The following is a 27,008-nucleotide window of genomic DNA, read 5'->3' on the forward strand; positions in this document are numbered from 1 at the left end:
AAACTGGTCCAAAATAGTTTCTTGTCAATGGTAATCTCTGGGATGTTGATAGTGGCTGTTTCAGTGATAGTAATGCCATCGAATGTCAAAGGCCAATACTTAGATAATCTCTTGTTGGAGATGATTGTTACCTGGCACTTATGTGGCGTGAATATTACTTGCTAACCCTGTATATTATCCAGATCTTGCTGCATTTGGGTATGGGCTGCTTCAGTATCTGAGGAGTAATCCCACTTCTAACCTTACAATGGAGGGAAGGTTATTGAGAAGCAGATAAACATGATTAAGCCTAGGGCACTACCTAAGGAGTTCCTGCAGAGATAGAGTCATAGAGATGTACAACATGGAAACAGACCCTTCAGTTCAGCCCGTCCATGCCGACCAGATATTCCCAACCCAATCTAGTCCCACCTGTCAGCACCCGGCCCATATCCCTCCAAACCCTTCCTATTCATATAGCCATCCAAAAGCCTCTTAAATGTTGCAATTGTACCAGCCTCCACCACTTTCTCTGGCAGCTTATTCCATACATGTACCACCTTCTGCATGAAAAAGTTGCCCCCTAGGTCTCTTTTATATCTTTCCCCTCTCCCTAAACCTATGCCATCTAGTTCTGGACTCCCTGATCCCAGGGAAAAGACTGCCCATTTACCCAATCCATGTCCCTCATAATTTTGTAAACCTCTATAAGGTCACCCCTCAGCCTCCGACGCTCCAGGGAAAACAGCCCCAGCCTGTTCAGCCTCTCCCTATAGCTCAAATTTTCCAACCCTAGCAACTTCCTTGTAAATCTTTTCTGAAACCTTTCAGGTTTCACAACATCTTTCCGATAGGAAGGAGACCAGAATTGCACGCAGTATTCCAACAGTGGCCTAACCAATGTCCTGTACAGCCGCAACATGACCTCCTAATTCCTGTACTCAATACTCTGACCAATAAAGGAAAGCATACCAAATGCTTTCTTCACTATCCTATCTACCTGCAATTCCACTTTCAAGGAGCTATGAACTTGCACTCCAAGGTCTCTTTGTTTAGCAACACTCCCTAGGACATTATCATTAAGTGGATAAGTCCTACTAAAATTTGCTTTCCCAAAATGCAGCACCTCGCATTTATCTGAATTAAACTCCATCTGCCACTTCTCAGCCTATTTGGCCCATCTGGTCCAGATCCTGTTGTAATCTGAGGTAACCCTCTCCACTGTCCACTACACCTCCAATTTTGGCGTCATCTGCAAACTTAGTAACTGTACCTTTTATGCTCCAAATCATTATGTAAATGACAAAAAGTAGAGGAACCAGCACTGATCCTTGTGGCACTCCACTGGTCACAGGCCCCCAGTCTGAAAAACAACCCTCCACCACCACCCTCTGTCTTCTACCTTTGAGCCAGTTCTGTATCCAAATGGCTAGTTCTCCCTGTATTCCATGAGATCTAACCTTGCTAATCAGTCTCCCATGGGGAACCTTGTCAAACGCCTTGCTGAAGTCCATATAGAACACGTCTACCACTCTGCCCTCATCAATCCTCTTTGTAACTTCTTTGTTTTGAACCTGAGATGACAACAGCAATTACAAATATCTTCATTTATACTAGGTATGATTATAACTAGTGAAGTGTTTTCCTTTGACTTCCGTTGAATCTAGGTTTGAGAGGGCATTCCTTGATGCCAGGCTTGGTCAAATGTAGCTTTGATACCAAAGGCAGTCACTTTCCCCTCACCCCTACAATTCTGCACTTCTGCTCATGTTTGAAGCAAGGTTGTAATGCGATCGGGTACTGAATGCCCCTGTTGGAAACAAACTGAGTACCAGAGACAGTTTATTGCTAATTGTTTTACTGAAGATCGAGACCAGATTAATGGGGTGACAACTGGATGTGTTAAATTTGTCCTAAATCTGCTGTCCTTGTCCTTCTATATTGATGTGGTCATGGGTTTGGAAGGTGCTGTCTCAGGAACTTTGTGTTTCTGCAGTGCATCTTTGTAAATAGTCCACACTGCTACTGAACATAGGTGATGGAAGAAATGAATGCTTGCAGATGTGGCATTAATCAACTGGGCTACTTTGTCCCAGACGGTGTCTATTTTTTTGAGTGTTGTTGGAGGTGTATTCATCCGTGCACGTGGGGTGTATTCCATCATACCGAGAAGACTGCGGATGCTGGAAATCAAAAACAAAACCAGAAATTGCTGGAAAAACTTAGTAGGTCTGGCTGCATCTGTGGAGAGACTTCTCACTTTGTACTTTTATTTTCCATCATACTCCTGATTGGAGCCTTCTAGCTGGTTGGCAGGCTTTGGGGAGTCACTCACCTAGCCTCTGACCTGGTCTTAGAGTCATACAGCACGCAAACAGACCATTTGACCCATCATGTCTATGTCAACCAACAAATGCCAACCTGCACTAATCCCATTTATCTGCATTGGTCTGTAGCTTACTATGCCCTCGCATTTCAAGAGCTTTCCTGGTGCTACTTAAATGTTGCTAGAGTGCCTGACTCCTCCACCCTTTCAGGCAATGCATTTCTTATTTCTACTACCTTCCGGATGAACTTTTTTTTCTCAGATCTCCTCTAAACCACTTACTTCTTGCCTTAAACGCGTACTGTTTAGTTCTAGACATGGCTGCCATGAAGAAAAGATTCTCACAATCTACCTCTCCTAATTTTATATACCTCAATCAGATACTCCTCAGTTTCCTTTGCTCCAAAGAGAAAACACTCTGCCTATCCAATCCACCCTTGTAACTGAGTCTTTTCATCTTATGCCACAAATCACCTAACAGAGAGTTTGCCCCAATACCCATTGAATTCAGTTTAGTTAGGGCTTCTTGATGCCACACTTGGTTGAATGCAGCCTTGATATCAAGGTCTATCAATCTCCCTTCACTACTGGAATTCACCACCATTGTCCATGTTTGAACCAAGGATGCAATGAGGTCAGGAGCTGAATGGCCCTGGCAGAATCCAAATTGAAGATCAGTAAACAGTTTATTGCTGAGCAGCTGCTTCTTGAAAGCATTATTGATGACCTCTTCCCTCACTTAACTGATTGAGAATCGAACAAGGCAGTAATTGGCTGCGCTCTGTAGGAATTAAGAGGTTCTATTGCAGCTGTACAGGACATTGGTTAGGCCACTTTTGGAATATTGCATTCAATTCTGGTCTTCCTGCTATAGGATGTTGTGAAACTTGAAAGGGTTCAGAAAAGATTTGCAAAGATTTAGCCAGGGGTAGAGGGTTTGAGCCAAAGGGAGAGGCTGAATAGACTAAGGTTATTTTCTCTGGACCGTCAGAGGCTGGAGCGTGACCTTATACAAGTTTACAAAATCATGAGGGGCATAGATAGGTTGAACAGCCAAGGTCTTTTTCCAAGGGAAGCAGAATCCAAAACTAGAGTGCATGAGTTTAAGGTAAGAGGAAAAAGATTTAAAAGGTATCTAAAAAGCAACTTTTTCACACAGCGGATTAAAGTGAGCTGCCAGAGGAAGTGGTGCAGGCTGGTACAATTACATTATTTAAAAAGTATCTGGATGGGTAATTAAAAGGAAGAGTTTAGAGGGATATGGGCCACATACTTGCAAATTGGGCTAGATTAAGATATCTGGTGGGCATGGAAAAGTAGGACGGAAGGGTCTATTTCCATGCTGTATCGCTGTATGACATATGATTGGCAGATGCCAGTGTTGAAATTGTACTGGATCAGCTTGATTAGAGGATCAGCAAGTTCTGAAGCACAAGTCTTCAGTACTATCACTGTAGTGTAGTCAGGACCCATAACCTTTGCAGTATCTATTGCTTTCAATCATTTCTTGATATCAGGTGGAGTCAATCGAATTAGACAAACGGGAGGCTGGAAAACACAGCAAGCCAAGCAGCATCAGGAGGTGGAGAAGTCAACATTTTGGGTATTAGCCCTTCTTCAGGACTAGATGTAGGGTTAGGGGGAACAAAGATAAGGACACCTCTCTCCCCTTTCTGGACCTCTCCGTTTCTGCTCTGACAAGGAGACATTCCACTCCCAAGCATCCCTGATGGCGTCCTATTTCAAACACTGTTTCTCCCTTGTCCCCCTCATCATCCAGACAGCCCTCCATTCCCCATTCCACTGTCCTAAACCCCTCCCGCCCCCTAAACATCATAAAGATAGGGTCCCCCTTGTCCCCACTGCCCAGCCTCCACATCCAACATCTCATCCTCGAACACCTCCACCAAGTCTAAATAGACCCTACCACCCAGAACATCTTCCCCTTCCACCCATCTGCCTTCCGCAAAGACTGTTCTCTTTATCACTCCTTGATTCGCACCACACTCCCCACTAAACCCTCCAATACCTTACCCTGGAAAGAATGGGATGCAACAGATTTCCAAACACCACCTCCCTCACCTCCATCCAGGGCCCCAAACAGTCCTTTCAGAGGTTCACTCTCATCTCTTCCAACCTAGTCTACTACATTCGATGTTCCTGATTTGGTTTTCTCTCGATCAGTGAGATTAAGCATAGACTCGTTGATCATTTTGCCGAGCATCTTGGCCTGGTCCGAAATGGCCAGCCTGACTTCCCGGTCATCACCCAGTTCGATTTCCCCCTCCCACTCCCCTTCCAACAAGTCCATCCTGGCCTCCATTGCTGCAGTGGATCAGACCACAAATTGGAGGAACAACACCTTATCTTCCACCTGGGCAGCCTACAGCCCAGATGACTTAATATTGTGTTCTCTAATTTCAAATAACCTTCCCACCCATCTCCTGGTTCTCTTTCCAACCCCACCTCCTCCCTTCCATTCCACCTACCGACCCTTCCTTCTAGCTACTGACTGGATTCATCTCCCATTGATCAACCAGCTCATACCCGCTTCCTGTGTCCACCTATCACTATCTCAGCATTCTGCTGGAGAAGGGTTAATATCTGACACTTTGACTTCTCCACTTCCTAATGCTGCCTGGCTTGCTGTGTTGTTCCAGCCTCTTGTTTGTCTACTTTGGGGTCCAGCATCTGTATTTCTTTTGTCTCTCATGGAGTTAATCGATTTGTCTGATGACTGTCATCTGTGATGCTGGGGTCCACTGGACGAGGCCAAGATGGATCATCCATTTGGCATTTGTAGCTGAAGATAGCTTCAACCGTATGAGAATCCTCCAGTGAGTTGTTTAATTGTCCACCACCATGGATGTGGCAGGACGACAGAACTTAGATCTGATCTGTCAGTGGTGGGATTGCTTAGCTCTGTGTATCTCTTGTTGCTTTTGTTGTTTGACATGTAAGTAGTCCTGTTTGATAGTTTCACCAGGCTGGCATCTCATTTTTAGGTATTCCTTGAGTTGCTTCTGGCATTCCCTCTAACACTTGTCATTGAACCAGAGTTGATAATCGATAGTAATGATTGAGTGAGGGATTGTGAGGCTGCACGTTGTCTTGGAATCCAGTTTTGCTGCTGTCGATAACCTGCAGTATCTCATGGATACCCAGTTATAAGTTGTTAGATCTGTTTGAAGTCTGTCCTATTCAGCACAGTGACCATGCCACACAACATGCAGGAGGGTATTCTCAATCTCCACTGCTCATCTCTCACATATTCACCAAACTTCTATGCACCACACTTAATCTCTCTTACACTCATCAATGACTAAATTGCTTGTCACCGGCAGAACCTTCGAAGATTTCTGCCAGTGGCACCTTATATAAAGCCCAGCCATGCACCAGATCAAAATGGTCGTGACAGTTATTTTTCACTTCAGTTGCACAATTACAACATGGATAAGGATAAAAGGCAACACAGGTTGTGCTTTGCAGAGTGAGTTGCAGGCTCAACTTGGTAATCTAGCGAATTTCTTGCCCAATACCTCCATACTCCTTTTCATTTGCATAACCTCACAACTGTCAATTCCGAGCTTCTTCACATTCCACCAAATTCTTTCAATTAGGTTTTCGTCTCCCAACATTACTCTATTGACCCAAGGCCAATAGGTTACATGTCAACCAACCTGATGCACTGTTCCTTCTTGCTCACTCACTTGTGCACACACATGTCCCCAGTCTCCTGTCCATATATATTGAGTTCCCACTGCGATTGTCGTCCCCTCTGCATTCCAGCAAGTTACTTACAATCCTAATAATCGACTCCCTACTCTAACAGTAGCAGCTAATAAACCACCTTGACCCCAAGAACTGAGTGTGATCCACCCTCTTGACTGATTTGGAAGGACTGTCCATCAGGACTGACAGTGATCAAACATTGGACTGATCTGTGTGCACCTCGCAAACATACCTATTGTGAATCTATAGACTAGCAGCATTAGATCTGTGAGAGTAACTGTAGCCCAGTCCTTAAACCTGACCATCTAAACACCTGACTGACTGCATTAGATCTCTGGACCTAGATCAAATGTTGCTCTTGAATTGCTATGACAAGAGTTCGTGACTAATGACTGTCCACATTGACTTGACTAAGGACTGATCACAGTAGGCTGAGGATGCGATTGGTACATGAAGTTCAGGGCTGATGATGATTGGTCGGAGAGGAGAGTGGAGCGGATAGGTGGGAAGGAAGATGGACAAGTAGGTCAGGTCAAGAGGGCAGTGCCGAGTTGGAAGGTTGGACCTGGGATAAGGTGGGGATAAGGGAAATGACCTATCACCTTCCCCCTCAACTTAATCCACCTATCGCATCCTCAGCTCCCTAGCCCACAAGCCCCACCACCTCCCATTTATCTCTAAGCCCCCTTGGGCCACCTATTCATTCCGGCTGAAGAGCTTATGCTCGAAACGTTGATTCCCTTGCTCCTTGGATGCTGCCTGACTGGCTTTGCTTTTCCAGCACCACACTCTTTGACTCTTATATCCAGTATCTGCAGTCCTCACTTTCTCCCAGTCGATTAACACCCCTCATTGTAGACTCAGTTATGTGAAGGAACATACTGTCCAGAACCACCTAGTTGTCATTGTAGTGGCTGGTATATTGCATCTGGAAACATGGCACTCATCCACGGACTTCTTCAACAAACACATTGACCTAGACCCAATATACCAGCCACTACCACGAACAACTGGAACCGGCAACAGAAAGCAGCAGGAATGGAACCAAATAAATTCCAGAAGAGACAGTACAGCAGTGCTTCACAGGAGGCTCCAAAACTCTGAAGATGTCACCTAGATAGGGGGCAAAACTTCCCAGCTCAGCGAACAACTGAGCTACAAATTTTTACGCAAACCTTGAATAAGAAGCTTGTGTTTCATTGGTAAAATCAAATCAGTATCATTGCATACTTGTGTCAGTGAACGATCACGTTCTTTTTTTAAAAAACCTGTCAAACAAGATTTCAAACTGCGATCTAGCTTATCTAATAGTCGCATTAGCTGGCACCATAATTGTTTTTTTAAGTAACTTCTGTGTCATCATTGAAAAGTACTCACTAACAGAGAAATAATTTACCTGCTCCCCAGGCTAATTTTAGCGAAGAAAGGCAAGTTTACATAAAACCAAAGGTAAACAATTAGGAATATCTAGATCTTTTTCAGCAATCTGTTCAGCCACATTATAACACACCATGGAGCAGGTCCGTCTTGAACCCGTGCCTTCTGGCCCAACTGTAGAGACGTACTCCTACTGCCCCACAACAGTCCATTAGGAAAATCTAACCTGGGAGTATTTTCACAGATCTGGTTGTGGTAAAGATTGTTTTCTTCAACTGTGCTAAAGTTAATTTGTTTGGACCAAAAATGAAATTTGACCCAATAGATTTGGATGACTATCAGTCATTCGAAATACGTTTGTGTTTACTAGCCAGTTACAGAATAACATTAACCCAGGAATGGATCATTGGACCTATTCTATTATAGAAACCTAAAAAGTGTGCAATCATTCTGGTGTTTGGAAGAAATTATTTCAAAAGTATCATTGCGATTAAATCCACTTAAAATTTTGCCAGATTTAAAGAGTCACTGGTTTCTGTATGATTGTTAATGCCGGCTGCTGGTATTGTGTTATGTTTTTCTTATTTATTTAAGTACAGTAAATATAAGGGTTTAATTGTGTTTATAAAAATCTAATTATAATATACATATTTATTTTCATAAAATTCAAACTGCCACTAATTTTCTGGTGAAAATTAATTCAAATTTACCATTAAGTGCCAGGTACTAAATAAGTGTTGATATTTAATAACAATGTAATTATCAGTTCATTACAAAGTAAATGAGTAATGCCAGCAGTGCAAATCTAACTATAACTATAAAGTTACAATATTCCTGAACAGAACATTTGTTTATGGACTCAATTAACAATAGTAATGTTAAACAATTGATCAGGTATGCATCTGCTATATTTTTCACAGCAGATTTAGTGGATTACTATATACTTTTTAACCTAATCAAAATATCCGCAAAGGCTTGTACAATTCATTAAAACTTCAGTGTGTGAATACATAGAACTGTTTTAAGGAATAAAAGTTTTTGTTCTAGCTATGAGCTAAAAGTGCTAAACATGAATGATTATGTATCACTCACTGTGACTGTCAGTGTGCTAAATGAGTGATAGAGCAACAGATCTTGGTGTCTCTAGTCTCCACAAAATGCAGTTCACAGCATATATAGAATGTCTGATTCAGCAGTCTATTTACGTATGTAACAATTCTAATGTTATCTGATGTCTGGCAGTAATCGGACAATGATTAATTATGATTATTGCACAACTTACTGCTATTCTATAAATACAAGTAGTTCTCCTATAACGCAGTAGTTGCATTCCTGTGCGACGCCGTATTATAGAACATCATGCAATAGAAATAATGGGACCTACAGGAAAAGCAGGGTGAGAAGCAAGCCACCAAAAATACCAGTAAAAATCAAAATAATTATTGTACTTAGCCTAACACAAACGATAGCACAGTCTAAGTAAATTTTAACATGTTATAACTGACCTGTTGTATGGTTCTGTATAGTGTAATTCATCAGAATCCTCAACTGATTACTCTTGATTGACATCTATACCTGCTGGCTACACTACATTCTAGATAATCTTCCGATCCCATGCAATGGTAACACTGCACAAGTCAGAACCCAGAATGAAATCTGCCTTGATAGAGCAAGGGCTGAATCTTAATTTCTTTCACTAAGTGTCAGTTTCGTCAAGCTTTTCGAAGGCTTTCACTTTATAATACTTGGAGACATCTATCACCTTATTTTACAGAACCCACCTAATTTATTACCTACCCCACCCTTTGGTGCCCCTCTCTCTCATTCTAGCACCGTCATTCCATGTGCCATTTCCAAAACAACTCACCACTTACTGGACATCCCAGAATTAACCAATATCCGTGGTGCTGTACTATCTTTTTTTATATAGATATTTTTATTAGAAATTTAACATTTTTACAAGTTTACAAAAATAAACAAAACTCTCAAGTACAAACATTGATATACAATTAAATCTTAAATATATAATAACCAAAATTTAACAAAAGAAAAATACCAAGAAAAATAAACAAAACTCAACTAACTACTAATCTAACCGGCAACTAACCAGAGAGTATATTTAAGTCTCTTACATTATTCAAATAAGAGAAAGAGAAAAAAAAAACAGCGGATAACATAGAAATTGGGTAGTGAGATACATGCTCGGAATGTGTTAACAAAACCCGTATTCGTGTGGGATTCCTCTCCCAAGGGGCCCCGGACCAGCCAGGTTCGTAATCTCAATTAAATAAAAGCCCTTGTTAGGATAGCCGAAATATCTGTATTCATATAATTCAAGAAGGGCTGCCATATTTTATAAAATAATTCGGTCTTTCGATGCACCATATTTGTCAGGAAGTCAAGGGGAATACATTCCATAATTAATCTGTGCCAATTTGAAAGTCCGGGGGGGGCCCTCAGCCACCCAGTTCACCAAAATATTTTTCCTTGCACTGAAAGAGAGAATAGAAAATAGTCTCTTCCCATACATGTCCAGGAAGGGAAAGTTCGAAAAGCCCAAAAGGAGAGATACGGGGTCCACTTTAATTTCCGTTCCTAAAATTTCTGTCAGGGCACTTGCTACTTTAGTCCAGTATCTACGGATCTTATGACAGGTCCATAGACAATGTACAAGAGTGCCCACCTCTATTTTATATTTGGGACACATTGGAGATGCCCCTGCCTTATGTTTTGCCAGTCGATCCGGTGCTATATGGGCCCTATGAAGTATCTTCAGCTGGATAGCCTGAGTTCTGTTACAGATGGTGATTCTTCTGGCGTTTTCCCAAATGTCATTCCACGTTTCTATAGAGATTTCTAGTCCCAATTCCTGATCCCATGTTTTAAGCAGATTGTCCATATCTCCTGATACTTCATCATGTAGTAAATGATAAGTGGTACTGATGGAGGATGCCCCCATTGGTAGTAGTACTCTACATTCTCTATCTGATTTATAAAGACTATCTAATAACGTAGTCATCTTCTGTATATAGTCTCGAATTTGGAAGTATCGATAGAGGTCTGCATTAGGTAATCCGAATTTCTGACGCAGCTGTTCAAAAGACATCAGGACCCCATCTTTAAATAGGTCCCCTAGACATGAGATACCCCTGGGTCTCCAGAATTTAAAAGTGGTATCTGTAAACCCCGGTTGGAATCCCCTTGTTCCCACTATCGGCGCATAGGGGGATGTTTTATGTGAGTTGCCCTCATTTTGCCGCATTATATTCCAAGCTTTAATTGTATTTAGTATTATAGCGTTTTTACAGTGATCCATTATGATTTTCCTCTTGTCTGAAAATAAAAGGTTAATAAGTGGGCATTTTACTTGAGAAGCTTCGATGTCCAGCCAGATTGATTGTGGATCAAACAAGACCCAATCAGCTATGTAACTTAATAAGGAACTTAACTGATATTTCCTAAAATCTGGGAACTCCAATCCTTCCCTTGCCTGTGGAAGCTGTAGCTTCTTCAGCTTAATGAGGAGCCATCTATGATTCCAGATAAAGGAACCCAGCCAGCCATATAATTTACGTAGAACCATCCTCGGCAGCATCCCCAGAAGCATTCTCATAGGGTATAGGAGACGGGGCAGGACATCCATTTTAATTAGTGCTATTCTACCCAGCCAGGAAATTGGAAGGTTTCCCCAACGCTGGAGGTCCTGCCTTATCCTTTCCAGTAAATGCGCAAAATTAGCCTTGTATAACTGACCAAATACTGGGGTAATAAAAATGCCTAAATATAAGAAACCCTCCAGGGACCAACGAAAGGGAAAAAGGGATCCGTCCACTAAGTGGGGTAACATAGCAAGGCCACCCATTGGCATAGCCTCCGATTTTGAGAAATTAATTTTATAGCCTGAGGATGCGCTAAATGTATTAATAACTTGGATTAAGCGAGGTACGGACATCAGAGGATTACTGAGGAATCGAAGAACATCATCTGCATACAGGGTAATTTTATGTTTACCTGTACCAATCCTCCGGGCCGTTATATTAGGATCAGCCCGTATAGCTTCTGCTAGTGGTTCAATTATTAGCGTAAATAACAATGGCGAGAGAGGACATCCCTGACGGCAGCCCCTACCCACACTGAAGCTATCCGAACCTAATCCATTGGTAACCACAACTGCTTTGGGATCACTATACAATGTTGAGACCCATTTGGTAAACACCTGTCCAACGCCAAACCTTTCCAATGTGTAAAACAAATATGACCATTCAACCCTATCGAATGCCTTTTCCGCGTCTAATGGAACTACTACTCCTGGTATCTTTCCCTGATGGCAGGCTTGAATCATATTCAAAACCCTTCTAATATTATTGGATGATCTACGGCCCTTAATAAACCCCATCTGATCCTCCTTTATGATATGTGGCAGTACCCTTTCTAGTCTCAATGCTAACGTTTTAGAAAGGATTTTAAAATCTACATTTAGCAAGGATATTGTTCTGTATGATGTACAATCTTCTGGATCCTTTCCTTTTTTAAGGATAAGAGAGATATTTGCCTCTTTCAGCGAAGGCAGGAGACAGCCCTGACTATATGCATAGTTATACATGTCCATAAGTGGACCAGCCAATATTTCTGTAAATTCTTTATAGAATTCAGCTTGAAAACCATCTGGGCCAGGTGCCTTACTGCTCTGAAGTTGCCTGATTGCGTCAAGTATTTCTTGGACAGGGGAGCATTTAAGACTGATACCTGTTCCGGAGTTAAGCCCAGAAAGGTCAAATTTTTTAAAAATGATTGCATCCTCGTAGTCCTGTCTTCACAATCCTGTGATTTATATAAATCAGAATAAAATTTTCTAAAGATTGCATTAATCTTTTTATGATCATGAGTCAAAATACCCGTACTTTCCTTGATAGACGTGATAGTTTGAGGGGCCTTTTTTTTCTTTGCAAGAAATGCTAAGTATCTACCTGGTTTGTCGTCAAATTCGTATAACCTTTGTTTTGCAAATAATATTTCCCTCTTAGCCGTTTGGATAAGCGTAGTGTTTTGAGCTGTCCTAAGGGCTGTAATCCTTTGCAATTTAATAATAGAAGGTCTATCAGTGTATGCAGTTTCAGCTGCTTTTAAGCGAGCTTCGAGCAGACGCTGTTGTTCTCCCTTTAATTTTTTCTGGGTCGCTGAGTAGGAGATGATCAGACCTCGCGTGTAAGCTTTGATGGTCTCCCACATCATTGATGGGTTGCTAGCCGTACCTAAATTAATTTCTAAAAAAGTTTTAAATTCTTGAGAAAAGTACTTTACAAATTTACTGTCTTTCATTAGGAAGGGGTCCATACGCCAATGCCGAGGGGATGTCCCATTGTTCCTCGCCTTGATTTCCATATATACAGCAGCATGGTCGGAAATTGCTATACTACCTATTTTACAGGATGATATGGAATTTAAAAAAATCGAGGGGGCAAAAACATATCCATTCTAGTATGGCATTTATGTGGATTGGAGTAAAAAGAAAAGTCTCTGCCCTGTGGATGAAGCCATCTCCATATAATCTACTAATCCTAATTATTTGTTCAGATCCACCAATTTTCTAGATCTGGGAGGTACTCCTGCAGTACTCTTAGGAATCCTATCTATTTCCGGATCCATAATACAATTAAAGTCTCCCCCTATAATTGTATGACGGGCACCAAGAGCCATCAATTTTGAAAAGGCTTCCATTATAAATTTAAAGGGGTGTGCCGGGAGCCAGTACAAATTTAAAATCCCATATTCCTCTCCATTTATAAGGGCTTTAATCAGAATATATTGTCCAGATTCGTCTTTTATCTGATTTAGGATTTTGAAAGGGAAATTCTTCCGAATAAGAATAACAACTCCCCTACTTTTTGAGCTAAAAGAAGAAAAAAAGGCCTGATCAAATCCACCGTGTCGTAATTTCAAGTGTCCAACAGATGTGTCTCCTGTAGGAGAGCTATATCAACTCTTTCTTTCTTAAGATTTGATAGTATTTTCTTCCTTTTGACTGGCAAATTACTCCCCTTAACATTCCAGGTGCACCACTTAACCGACTGATCAACCATAATCTTCCAGGCAAATCCGAGATCCCTCGGGAGAGGAAGCCCTATCCAAAACATCCTGAGCATAGAGCATATAAAATTCACAAAAATAAAGGCTCTCTAATACACTCACAACAGTATAATAAAAAACTATTTCTAAATAATAAAAAAAAGTATTTAAATGGAGATTTTCCCCCTTGTTCCCAGGGGGTGTCACTTCCTTTTCAAAGGTCCATCGTATCCTCTCCCAACCAATGCCCCACCCTTGACCCAGGCGCTCCTCAATAGGATGAGGAGAATTCAGATATAATACGAAGCTAGAGTTAACAGTGAGCACCCTACCCCCCCCCCCCCCCCCCCCCACCCATACCTGAATATATTTGGTAATGTTAATACCATGTATAAACATATATAACTATAAAATTACAATCTCAACAAATAATAATTAAATACAATAATACAAAATAGCAAGAGAAAACAACCCTGCTCCTCGAGACAGAGGTAAAATAGAATAAGGTAACCACCTCCCCCACCAACATTAACTAAACCCCCCGGCTTATATATATACATATATATATATATATATATATATACACACACATATATACATAGACTAATAAAAAAACAACCCCAAGGGGGGGGGAGAAAATCGTTAAATAGAGAACAAATAAATAAATCCCTCTCCCCACCCCCCAAGATAATATTAAACAGTAAGGTAAGAAAAAAGAAAAAGGGGGGGGGGGCGGGGGATATAAACCGGAGTGAGGGAAAGGCAAACCAACATCCATTGTCTCTTACAATTTATCTAAGAGAGACCAAAAATTCCTTAGCCTTTTCTGGCGATCCGAAGTTATACATGGATCTTTCATGGTTAAAGTGTAGCGTCGCTGGGTAGCGTAAGGAGTACTGAATATTTAAGTCCCTTAAACACTTTTTCTCCTCATCGAATACCTTCCTCTTTCGGACCAGAACTGGGGAAAAGTCCTGGAATAGCATGAACTTGGATCCTTTATAGATCATGGCTTGGGAATCTTTTCCAAGATTTCTAGAGGCTTCTAGGAGTATCTGCCTCTCCCTATAGCTCTGCAGCCGGAACAGGACCGGGCGAGGGCGCTGGTTCGAGCCAGGCCCGCGTATTGCGACCCGGTAGGCCCATTCCACCCTTACCTGGCCTGATCCAGCTTCCAGGTTTAAAAGCTGCGGCAGCCACTGCTCGAGAAACGCTGTAAGCTGGCCTTCCTCTTCCCATTCGGGAAGGCCCAGCAAACGAATATTTTTTCGATGACCTCGATTATTGAGGTCGTCAATATGATTCTCTAAGGTCCGGACTCGCTGTTCGAGAGTCCGGACCTGATCCACTGCTGATTGCGCTGTAGTTTTGGAGGTCGCGGCCTTTAGCTCTGCCCCTCCGACTCAGCGCTCGATTTCTTTAATGTCTTGGTCGTGCTTTTGCAGCGCGGCCGAGAGTGAATCCCATCGACTTCTGGATTCTTCAATGAAAGCGTCAATCTTTGCATCCAATTTGTAGATGATTTGCACAAGGCTTGCCACTGTAGGTAAGTCCCCCAAGGCAGCTGTGGACGCCTCTGCTGCAGCTGGAGAGGGTGGGGGAGGGGTTCCTGCTTGCTGAGAGCAGCGGGCTCCCTTCCCTTTAGTCATTTTTACTAAAGATTAGATTGTTTAAATTTAATACTAAGCAACTAATTAAATTAAACAGCTATTTTAAATGATTTGGTGAGTGTGGTGGTTGTGGGTGGCCCACTTTGCCCAAGTCTTGGGAGGAGCACTGTAGACTCAGACTTGCTGGGTGCCGCCATCTTGGATCCCCCGCAGTACTATCTTTAAAAAGATATTGTGCACCCAGACAAGAGCTGTCATTCCGGAGCTGCCCTGCATGGTTCCTAACATTGGCCCTGGATGTGGCAGACAATGGAAACTTGGTGCCTGTCTTAGTGGGTAGTGACATGGAAATGCTGCTGATGGGGATCAGGTGATGCAGAAAAAGGACATCCTTTTCTCCCAGGCCAAAAGAGGATGCCAATCTATTTGGAATAATGCCAACCTGGACCAGGGTTACCATCCAGGATAGTACAATCTCAACCATCTGAAGGAATGCACAGAATGTAAGAAGATGATCAATGACCTTCTCCACTCTGCCACCATCATTTCATTGATATGTCTCATTCACTCTATCTCTGCGATTGTACCCACCATTTCTTGCAACATCTTCCCAACTCACTCTCATCCTTCCTAACATCTGACCCTGACTAACCCTGAATTTCTTCTGCACAGCCTACACATCCCCTCAGGACATCTCCACACATGCACCAAAAGTAACAGTGTGCCACCCACCTTTCTCTCCCACACACACTGTATTCAGAGTTTCCTGACTCTCACCACCCTGAGCAGTTGACTGACCATCTCCAAGCCCCTTTACTGGCATTTTTTTGCAGTTGATTACTGTAGTGATTAGTCACTGACAGATTCACATGAGTCTCCAGATGTTCTTTATCAGCTAAATATATTTTTTAAACAAAAAGAGAGGAAGTAAGCTCTTAATACAAACAACAAAGCCAGGTTTTAAACTGTTCCTCAACACTGTCCTTTTACTGTTAGTCAATTCCAGTGAAATTTCACTCTTATCTCAACTCTTTTTAAGTTTTTAAATTAACAGATTGCTAGCAGCTTCTTGTCCTCAGGTGGTAGAGACATTCTCACAATGCTTTTCCAAGTCCACTAGCATAAGCATTTCACAATACCTTTCACGAAACTCTTCAGAAGAAAATGCACGAGCCAACTGAGCAGGTGGTGTTAACGCAGAATCCAGTTCTCCGCGTATAATGACACCTTGTATAGGGGATGAGAGTCGTGTAACAGTGAACGGGAGTTCACTTTATAAAAACAAGGTCGACAATTCACAAACCACTTTACAGACAAATCACATTTAATAAATGCGCGTTATAGGAGAACTACCTGTACTTTCATGTTTTTATAGTGTTTCTTGTTTATTGCTATAACTTTTAAGTGAATGTGTTCTGTACGTATACTGTATTAATGAATAATGTCAAGCAAATCACCTTTATCAAAATGCACTGGCTGTCAAGTTATTTTACTTTTTATTTGAATATGGTATGAACATTAAAGGTAGAACATGTTTTGTAATTCACCTTTCATTTTATTTTGTTTCTGCTTTTGCAGCTAGGATCTTCGTCATCAGTGCCATTCAGTTCAATTTTCTCTCAGTTGTTTATGACTGTAGTAATCCCACTCATTTTAGGACAGGTAAGCACAGTTACTGGTATTTCATTAGTTGTATGACAGAAGTTGTATGACAACTTTCAGAAGTTGTATGACAATTTCTCTGATGATATTAGAAGTTTCTGTGAACTTAAAATGTGAAGTGTAGGCAGATCAAGCAGAAAATAAACCACATATTAAAGAAGAAACAGCATGTATTTTGTTCCGAAAATGTTAAATAAGGCAGTTAGAACACAAGGAAACCTAGCTACCCATGTAACAGCACTGAGTAATAGTATTTCAGACTATGGTAATCCATAAATTATTATGTACTAAATTATAAAAGATTTTAAATTAAGAAAGCTGTTTTAACTTTTAAAAGTAATCTGTGCATATATTTACATTTTAAGTATAATTTAAATTTTCTGCTGTACATTAAAAAAAATTTATGTGGTCAAATAAAGTCACAGTCATACAGTGTGGAAGCAGACCTTTCAGTCCAAACATAATCCCAAACTAAATTAATCCCATCTGCCTGCTCCTGGCCCATATCTGTCCAAACCTTTCCTATTTATATACTTATCCAAATGCCTTTTAAACATTGTAATTGTGCCCACACCCACCCTCAAGAAGGTCATGACACGCAAAATTTGCCACTTTGTGTTTTTTTTAATCTTTCTCCTCTCATGTTAAAAACGTGCCCCATCATCGTGAAAATCTCATCCTAGGGAAAAGACAACTACCATTAACTCTTACTATATCCCTCATTATTTTATGAATTTTTATAAGGACATCTCTCAGCCTCTTAGGCTCCAGTGAAAGAAATCCCAGCCTATCCAGCCTTTCTTTATAACTCAAACCTTCCATACCTGGCAACACCTTGGTAAATCTCTTGTGAACCCTGGAGAGCTTAGGGTGCATGCTTTTACTTCGGTTGTTTTTTAAAGAAAAATATTAAACTTGCTGCACTGGCATTTAGAATGTTGTTAAGGTGACTTTATTTCTGATGAAAAATACTTTTATGAGTAACTGTGGAAGATGGACTGTTCCACGTACCCGACAAAGTGACACACATAGCTGGGGCCCATGCAGCTCCCATTCATACCCCTTTGGTCTTAAGGAAGTGGGACGATTCAAAGGAGAAATTAAGGGTGAGGACCAGTTCGGTCAAATGAATGAGAATGTCAATGGAAGGGTACTGGTGGAGACGCCAGGAGAGGAGGAAATGGAGGGCTTGGAGGCCTTGTCATGGCCGTTAGAGGTGTATAGGGAGTGCATGACGATGGTGAAGGTGAGGCATTGGAGCTAGAAAAACTAAAGTCATGGAGGAGGTGGAGGGCATGGGTGGTGTCTGGTACATAGGTGGGGAGTTCCTGGATTAAGGGGATGGGACAGTATCAAATTCCCGCATCGCTGCCCTCGAACCCCACCCCTCCAACTGCAACAAGGACAGAACCACCCTGGTCCTCACCTTCCCCCCCACCAACGTCTGTATACATGGTATCACTATCCAGCATTTCCACCACCTACAACAGAACCCCACCACCAGAGATATATTTCCCTCCCCACCCTTATCTGCATTCCGTAAAGACTATTCCCCCGTGACTCTCTTATCAGGTTCACACTCCCCACCAAACCACCCTCCATTCCCTGCACCTTCCCCTGACACCGCAAGAATTGCAAAACGTGCGTCCATGCACCCACACCTCCCCCCTCCCCCCCCGTCCAAGGCCCCAAAGGAGTCTTCCACATCCATCATAGATTTACGAGCACTTTTGCACATGTCATTTACTGTGTCCGTTGCTCCCAATGCGGTCTACTCTACACTGGGGAGACAGGACGCCTACTTGCAGAATACTTTAGAGAACATCTCTAGGAGACACACACAAAACAACCACACTGCCCCCAGGCTGAACACTTTAACTCCCCGTCCCACTCCATCAAGGACATGCAGGTCCTGGGCTTCCTCCATCACCAAATCCTAACCACCGACGCCAGGAGGAAGATCGCCTCATCTTCCACCTTGGGACCCTCCAACCACACAGGATGAATGTGGATTTCACCAGTTTCCTCATTTCCCCTCCCCTCACTTTATCCCAGAACCAACCTTCTAACTTGGCACTGCCCTCATGACCTGTCCTACCTGTCCATCTTCCTTCCCATCTATCCACTCCACCCTCCTGTCCAACCTATCACCATTACCCCAACCTTCATCTACTTATTGTATTCTCAGCTACCTTACCCCCAGCCCCATCCCCCTCCTATTTATCTCCCGATTTACTTGGCTTGCAAACCTCATTCCTGATGAAGGGCATATGCCCGAAAGGTTGATTCTCCCGCTCCTTGGATGCTGCTTGATCTGCTGTGCTTTTCCAGCACCACACTCTTAACCAATGGTCTGATGTTAGTGGCAATATGACAATAATATCAGAAACACTGGATAAAAGCAAATTACTGCGGATGCTGGAATCTGAAACCGAAAGAGAAAATGCTGGAAAATCTCAGCAGGCCTGGCAGCATCTGTAAGGAGAGAAAAGGGCTGACGTTTCGAGTCTAACTGATCCTTTGTCAAAGCTTTGACAAGGGTCAGTTAGACTCAAAACGTGAGCTCTTTTCTCACCTTACAGATGCTGCCAGACCTGCTGAGAATATCAGAAACAGTTCAGGCACTGGAAGTCAGATTCTTTTCTTGAACATGGCTTACAAAGTCTGAAAGTCTATCGACCAAAGGCGTAAATGACAAAAACAATTCAAAATCCTACAATACATTTTCAGTTGATGCTCAGATTTCAGTATGCCTGCAATAAAATACTTTGCAGGTGTTTCCAATAGCTTAAAGGAAAATTCCAGAAATCAGAATAAATATGCAGTTTAGAATTTTGTTTGTTTCTCCTTTGTAGAATTATTACTTTTTAACTGTACTTTTTTCAGCCAGGGAAGTGGAGTTACAGAAAAAGCAAATTTTGTATGATCTGATTGGTCATTTTCTGCACTTTGCTGATGAGGATTTATGAACTTAAAAAAAAATTGTTTGCTTACCTGTCAACTTCTCTGCGAATTTTTTCTCTGCGAATTGGAACTGGTATGAAAGGAAAATTTGTACTTTCTATGGAAGTGAATTGTTTTTCGCCATGTTTGAAAGGGCATTTTAAGAATTGACACCAATTGTAAATTGATTATTATAAGTTTCTTGTATAATAAGAAATACTGGTCCATGCAATTTGCTTACTCGTGACCTGAAAGTCAATATTAATAGCAAACAGGTTAAGACAAAAGTCATGTGGCCAGACACCGAGAAGCTACAAATGTAAGGAGTTAGGAGAACTGGAAGGAAAAAGGCAATCAACACAGGTGCAGGCACAAAGAGAAAACAGAGACAGAAAGAGGAATTATTGTGTGGAGAAGATCTGTTTTTGGCAGAGTAGTTGACAGAAGCTCCTGGACGCTCTTTGTAAGCTGGCTAAAATATTCTGAAACCTAGAAGGCTGTGTGAATGACTCAGATGCTGATGTTTTTCTCAGATATAGTTGAAACATTGTTTGGAATGCTACATTTTGGTTGGTTGAAAAAGAACTCTGTTAAGCTCCCCCATCAGGACTGCTGTGACCCAGATGGTAACCAGTGCCTGTGTGATTCGGAGGTCACAGCTGTTTTTGGACTCCTGCCCTACCCTGCATGAATAATTAAGAAAGCATATTGCTAAACTGCACAGCTACATACTCCCATATGTCTCTGATGGGTTTATAGGAGCTTGTAGTCGTCTAAGACGTATCCATGTTGTATGGACTATTTAAAGTAAAATTTGTTTTTTTTATTGGTATCATTTGTTTGTTAAATCTTTCATTTGTTTTGAAATCAATAAAATCTTGGTAATTTGTTCATTTGGAGTCATGAAGTAAATTTGATTATTTTGGTTTCTGGCACAGATCATTACAGTTACTAACTAAATCAAATGTTTTGATTTGTTCATAATTAGTAAATTAGGCATCCAGTTTAACAGATAAATCTTTATTTCAACAATCACATCTTCTGACCAATAAATGTGTAATTCCAAAAGCTAAATATTGCAGTTGAATTAACCATTAGTTCATCAGATCTGAAATGCATGATTCCTTTAGCTGTAGTGCAGTGATGTATACAAATTTGGATGTCTTGCAATGAAAGAATATGTTTTAGTTGGAACATTTTAAACATAGACACACTAACATTATTTTATAACCAAAGCCAATTCAGACAAAACTATGTCTTCCCATCATTGCTGAAATGTAATGAACCATAATAACTATTTTTCCCTTGTCCCATGTATTCCACAAAACTGAATAATTCATGTCTTTTGATTCAGACTTCTTATACAGTAAATTACATGCATTTAATTATTTGAACTTGTGTTTGCTGAGTGAAACAAAAGAATATTCCATGTCAACTAAAATGAAGTTGGGTTTTTAGATTACTTACAGTGTGGAAACAGGCCCTTCGGCCCAACAAGTCCACACTCACCTGCCGAAGCGCAACCCACCCAGACCCATTCCCCTACATTTCACCCCTTCACCTACCGCTTCGGGCAATTTAGCATAGCCAATTCACCTAACCTGCACATTTTTGGACTGTGGGAGGAAACCGGAGCACCCAGAGGAAGCCCATGCAGACACAGGGAGAATGTGCAAACTCCACAGTGAGTCGCCTGGGGCGGGAATTGAACCATGCCGCCCATTTATTTTGGATATTAATCTGCTTTCACAAATATGAATAAGTAAAACGTAAATCTGATACCACAATTATGGTTATTGTCAGCACTGTATCCTATTAACCAATGTATAACGTGCCTTGGGAAATTGTTCATGTATGTAAAATTACAACTATTTTTAGGCATGAAACCTATGTGGGTGTGACTTTTACACAGTTAATTTTTGAGGGATGATGTCTGCTTGACTTTGGGCCCAAATATCTCCATCACAATGGACTAAAGTAAAGAAAAAATAAATAATTAATATTAGTTAACATTTATTTATTTTACTACATTACAAATTATATATATTCACCACAGTATATATATCCAAACAAATTGTTAGAACCCTTCATGTTGAAATCCTTCAAAATCACTCTACCCACCATCTGAACCAAGAAACAATTCGTACAAATAGCCTGGTTGTATAACAACATCAAACGAGTCTTAGTCGCCATCATAGATTATTTACTATCATCATTGGTAAAGTTACTTAACATCAGCATTCCACAAGTAATGATTCTCCCTACTATCAAGTACATTCGCCAATACATATTTTAGAAATTTTCTTGACAGTATTGAGATCATGCTTATTCCATGTGTCTATGATCAATTGACACAATATCAATAGTAAGCATGCTTACCTATGTCTGCTCTTGTTGAAATCTTATTACCAGTTTAGGTACAATTGTTCCACATCCTTTAGATACTATCCTTGAAAGGATTATTTATGCATGTGTCCAAGGGTTGAACAATATTTATCAGACAAAACACATGACAACACATGGAATAGGTACCATAATGCTTGTGGATCTGACAGCCTAAACTACATCATGAACAAGATGATATCTGAGCCTGTCCTTATGAGCAAACATTTTTCACTGTGTCGTCCATCTGGTGTCAAGTTCCACATGTCCTTGATCCATTTCTTACAACCACCTTCATCCATTCTTGTAAACATCAACAATGACATCTTCCTGAAATTTCTTTTGTTTTAACTTTAATATACCATTGGGTTTAATTTTGTATCACCACCATACATTATGGAACCACTGTAAATCATGTGGCTCGCCATAACAATGTTTCCTTTCACCAGTATTGGTAGTGATCTTGTTTGCTGGTAAGGCAACGTTTATTAGTGTTTCATCCATATTTCCAATGCAATCAATTGGTATGCATTCTCTCAATGTCTTCTGCCCCTACCCTGGCCTTTTTATCCTTTCATAGGAAGTGACAGCCAGGATTTGTTGCCAATCCCTAAATGCTCTTGAACTCAGTGACTTTCTTGGCCATCTCAAAAGGCAGTCAAAATTCGATAACTTCGCTGTAGCTCTGGAATTAACTGCCAGACCAGTTAAAGATGACAGATTTCCTTTCCTGAAGGATTTTATTGAACCAACATTGATGAATTGATAGTTTCATGGTCACCGTCACTGATACCAGCTTTATAGGCTGAATAATTAACTGAATTCAAATTCCAGAGGCTTCTGCAGTGGAGTTTGATCCTTTGTTTCCAGAGCATTAGCCTGGAAATTAGGATTACTACTCCAGTGACAATACCACTATGGCACCATCTTACTTTGTAATGTCTGATGATAAAATAGTGGAATTTGATGATTGTATCGGTGCAGTCAGGTGGCAGTTGATGTAACATTTTTGTTTTCCAATCAAAGATTAACTCGTACCTTTTCGTGAATCCTGGGCACATGCAACACCAGTCTTGAATCCTGAAATACTATCTTTGTTGTCTGAGAGCACAGACTCTGATGCTTCTGGAAATGATAATATTCTCCCTTTATGGGGCCGCACATGGGCTTAGTGGTTAGCACTGCTGCCTCACTGCCAAGGACCCGGGTTCGATTACCGCCTCCAGGTGACTGTGTGGAGTATGCACATTCTCCCTGTGTCCGGGTGCTCCAGTTTCCTCCCACAATCCAAAGATGTGCAGGTCAGGTGAATTGGCCATGCTAAATTGCCCATACTGTTAGGTGCATTAGTCAGGGATAAACATAGGGTAGGGGAATGGGTCTGGGTGGGTTACTCTTCAGAAGGTCAGTGTGCACTTGTTGGGACGCAGAGCCTATTTCCATACTGTAGGGAATCTAATCCTTATGATCATTAACTCATTCTGCCATTTTATACCCCAGGTGAGGCCACTTGCTCAGACTTCCTTTGGTTATGCATTTGTACTTCAATATCCTTTCTAGTTTATTGGATACCTTGCTCAGTTCTCTAAACATTTTCTCACAAAGCTTAAACTCTCTTGCTGCTGCATGGTCGTTAGGTTGCTTAGTGAATGCTACAGCTTTCATTTTAAAGTGTGTACTTGTGATTCTATCTGGAAGGCATCATTATAAATCAATGATCTTACCAACTGGTTGGGTTGCTGAAATTGATGGGAGACAATTCTTCAGTTCTTGCGCGTACCTTTACGTGAATGAATGAAGCACAGTAATTGTCAGTAAGTAATTAATAACCACAAAGCAGTTTGATCCCTGAGAAGTAAAAGTCAACTTTTACACGAGGTATATAAGGATTCAGTTTTTCTAAGGCCAAAAGTAATGGGGTTGACTTATACCTGTAAATGGATGTTTGTGTACTTCATGAAAAACTAAAAATGACAACTTGCCGTACTGTCTGGATACTTTTGGAAAGCCAGAGAAAACTCTACTCTAAGTTCTGCACATATTCTGGAGTTGAACTAAGTAATGATCAATGTTTGAGTGGAACCATTTAATAAGCAATGTGCTAATGGTGTTACTGACAAAGCAACAGAACAATTTAAGAACTATAGCGGCAAAATCTACATAAAAGGCCTGTGGGCATAGCTGTGATTATTTTGTCCTTAACCAGTAATGGAGTTCGCCACATTCATTGGTCCTACTTAGAGAATACCATAATGTAGCTTAAGCTCAGCAAATGTTTCCTCTTAGATAGTTTGTAAATGATTTATACAAATTAATGGTGCCTCCTGATGATGTTAGTTTTATTTCACAGCATTAGTTAATTCTGGAATCTATCTTAATTCACTGGCACGAACCAGTGATCTCTCTGATTATGCATTGCTTTACATTCAAGTCAGCTATGTACATGTTGAATGGCACAGCAGGTTTAAGGGGTCCTATGGTTTATTGCTGCCTCTAGTTTGTAAGTTGATATGCACAGTTATAATAGATTGATACTTAGTAATGAAATAGACTAGATGTTTGAAATAGCCTGTTTCTGTACTGTCTATTTTATATAAGATTTTGACATCAACTTTAGTTGAAGGAAGACTAAGTTAAATGTAGCAATACATTTGTGGTTGCTGATTGTTGTGGTACATCTTTCAGGGTTAATATCTAAAGCTTTGATGTATCAACATTTTGGACAAGTGTAGAAACAAAGAAACTAAGAGGAGCAGGACATTTGGCTGTTCAAGCCTGTTGTGCAATTCAATGTGTCCTCAGCTGATCCTTTATTTCAAAGCCACGTTCCCACTTCCTCCCCTTACCACTTGATGCCTTTAAAGTCTAAAACGTATTCGGTCCTTTATTGAATATATCCTGTGACTTTGCCTCCTCTGTGTAAAGAATTCCAAAGGTTCACTATCCTTTGAGTGAAGAAATATTTTCTCAAATCAATCGGAAATATCCTGAGACTATAGAACCTTGGTTCTAAATTCTCCAACCTCGGAAAACATCCACCCAGCAACTTGTCCGTCTATCCCTGTTAGAATTGTATATATTTCAATCAGATTCCCTTTTATCCTTCTAAACTCTAGTGAATAAAGGCCCAGTTGAACAAAGCTCTTCTCATAAGTCCTGCTATTCCCCTTTTAGCCCAGTAAGTCTCTGCTGCAGTCTGTCCATGGCAAGTATTTCCTTTATTAGGTTGGGAGACCAAATCTGCACACACTACTCCAGATGTGGTCTCACCAAGCCCTGTATAGCTGCAGTAAGACACCCATATTTCGGAACTCAAATCGTCTTGCATTTTGTGGTCTTAATGGCTTGCTGCAGCTGTTTGTCAAGTTGCATTAACTTTATGTGCTCACATGATCATTTGGCAGAATGTAGGAGCAGTTTTAGAGAATTGAAGTGCCAATTAATCTCCCAGATGTATATAGTTTCATCTTTTCAAATTAAAGAACTCCTCTGATTGAGTTACCCATCCTTCTCTTGTGTTTTAAGTGTTTGTGCATGATGGAAAACATAACATGGTGGCAACTGAACATTTGCAATGAAGATTTTGCAGAACCTGCAAAATTGAACCCCTTCACATGCAGCAGGATTCCAGTGTGTGGAAATTTGAAGACCTTATAAGTACATCTACAGTATTTACATCAAAGTGAAAGTCTCTTTGTGAGTGATTCTGCAACAACAAGGTCCAACTTCTATCAACATAGATATCGCACCTTCTTCCAACTGACAAGCAGCAGGCCCTGAGAAAGTAAATTCACAACCGGGCAGTATAAATCGCAGACCATCTGCTGCAGCAGTTCATGGTGGAGGAAGTGTTAGACAGTTGACTTTAAGATGTAACTCTGGATAGTTTCCATTAATGGGAATCAGTTGCTTCTCCTGCAAATCTCCAAGTTAGGAATACTGGAGCAGGAGTGTTGGAGTGACCAAACATTTGTAACAGGGCTAAGCAAGAACCAGTCATGAGGCAGCCTTCAACAGCTTAAAAAGAGCTGAAAAGGCCATGATTACAATTAAATTATTTCTTTAGGCATTAGGTTGTGCTGGTGCTATAACACAGCTTTATAGCAGCACCGAACAAAAGCATGCAAAAGAAAAACCTTGCAAGGGAGTTTGTATGCTTCTTTTGGAGGTCCTTTCAAACTCAGGCAGCTTCAGACTCACTCAAAGACACAGTAAGAAAGACAATTCCCTTTCTGAGAATTCTCTTCACTGATGACTGCATTCTTCTGGCCCATAGTCAGGCAGGTTTTTAAAATGTATTATTTAATGCAGTTTGGGTATCACTAGTTAGACCATATATTGCCCATCCCAAATTGTCGTTGAACTGAGTGTCTTACTTGGTCATTCAAAGGGCAGTTAAGAGTCAGTCACACTATTGTGGGTCTAGAGTCAAATATAGGCCAGACCAGATGAAGATGTCACATATCAATCATCACTAGTGGGAAGCACAATGTCTGCAGATACTGCTTTATGCATGCTATGAATGAAAAGCAGCATGAATGGAGGGAAAGGGAACAGTAGTTCCAGTTGTTCCCAGCAGCTACTATGCCTTCATTTGCATCTGCTTTGGGAGAATTTGCCAATCACTAATAGACCTTACTGACCACAGCCACCACTGAGTACAACCTTCCTCAAGTTTTCATGTGAGGAAATGCCGAGAAGAGTTAAAATGGTTAATTAATGAACGTGCGATAAAGGCGGCAGGTCATCTGACATGCTGATACTGCAGAATGTGGGATTCCAGTGTGACCCACTACAGCAGTAAATATCTGTGACTGCAGGTTGTTTAACTCCGAATTGGTGACCGGAAGCTCAGCTTCAGATACTGCAGTATATCAGCAAGGGGGGAGAAGCCATGGAGACAGTTTACACTAGGATGCAGTTAGATCCAT

At 41.0% G+C, this 27,008-nt stretch overlaps 1 protein-coding gene across 4 annotated transcripts in view; it reads left to right on the forward strand.

Annotated features, from left to right (window-relative positions):
- The window catches only part of slc10a7 (solute carrier family 10 member 7), a 272,017-nt gene that overhangs the window by 178,820 nt on the left and 66,189 nt on the right, over positions 1-27,008 (forward strand). For 2 of the 4 annotated variants that reach the window (XM_072569113.1, XM_072569205.1), the window contains one exon: positions 16,669-16,752. The exons of the other annotated variants lie outside the window; for them this stretch is intronic. In XM_072569113.1, the coding sequence (XP_072425214.1) occupies positions 16,669-16,752 (84 nt within the window). The remainder of the gene's footprint in view (positions 1-16,668; positions 16,753-27,008) is intronic. 4 annotated transcript variants of the gene reach the window in all.

This window comes from Chiloscyllium punctatum, chromosome 1, assembly GCF_047496795.1.
Source record: "Chiloscyllium punctatum isolate Juve2018m chromosome 1, sChiPun1.3, whole genome shotgun sequence".
In the NCBI taxonomy this organism is placed as follows: domain Eukaryota; kingdom Metazoa; phylum Chordata; class Chondrichthyes; order Orectolobiformes; family Hemiscylliidae; genus Chiloscyllium; species Chiloscyllium punctatum.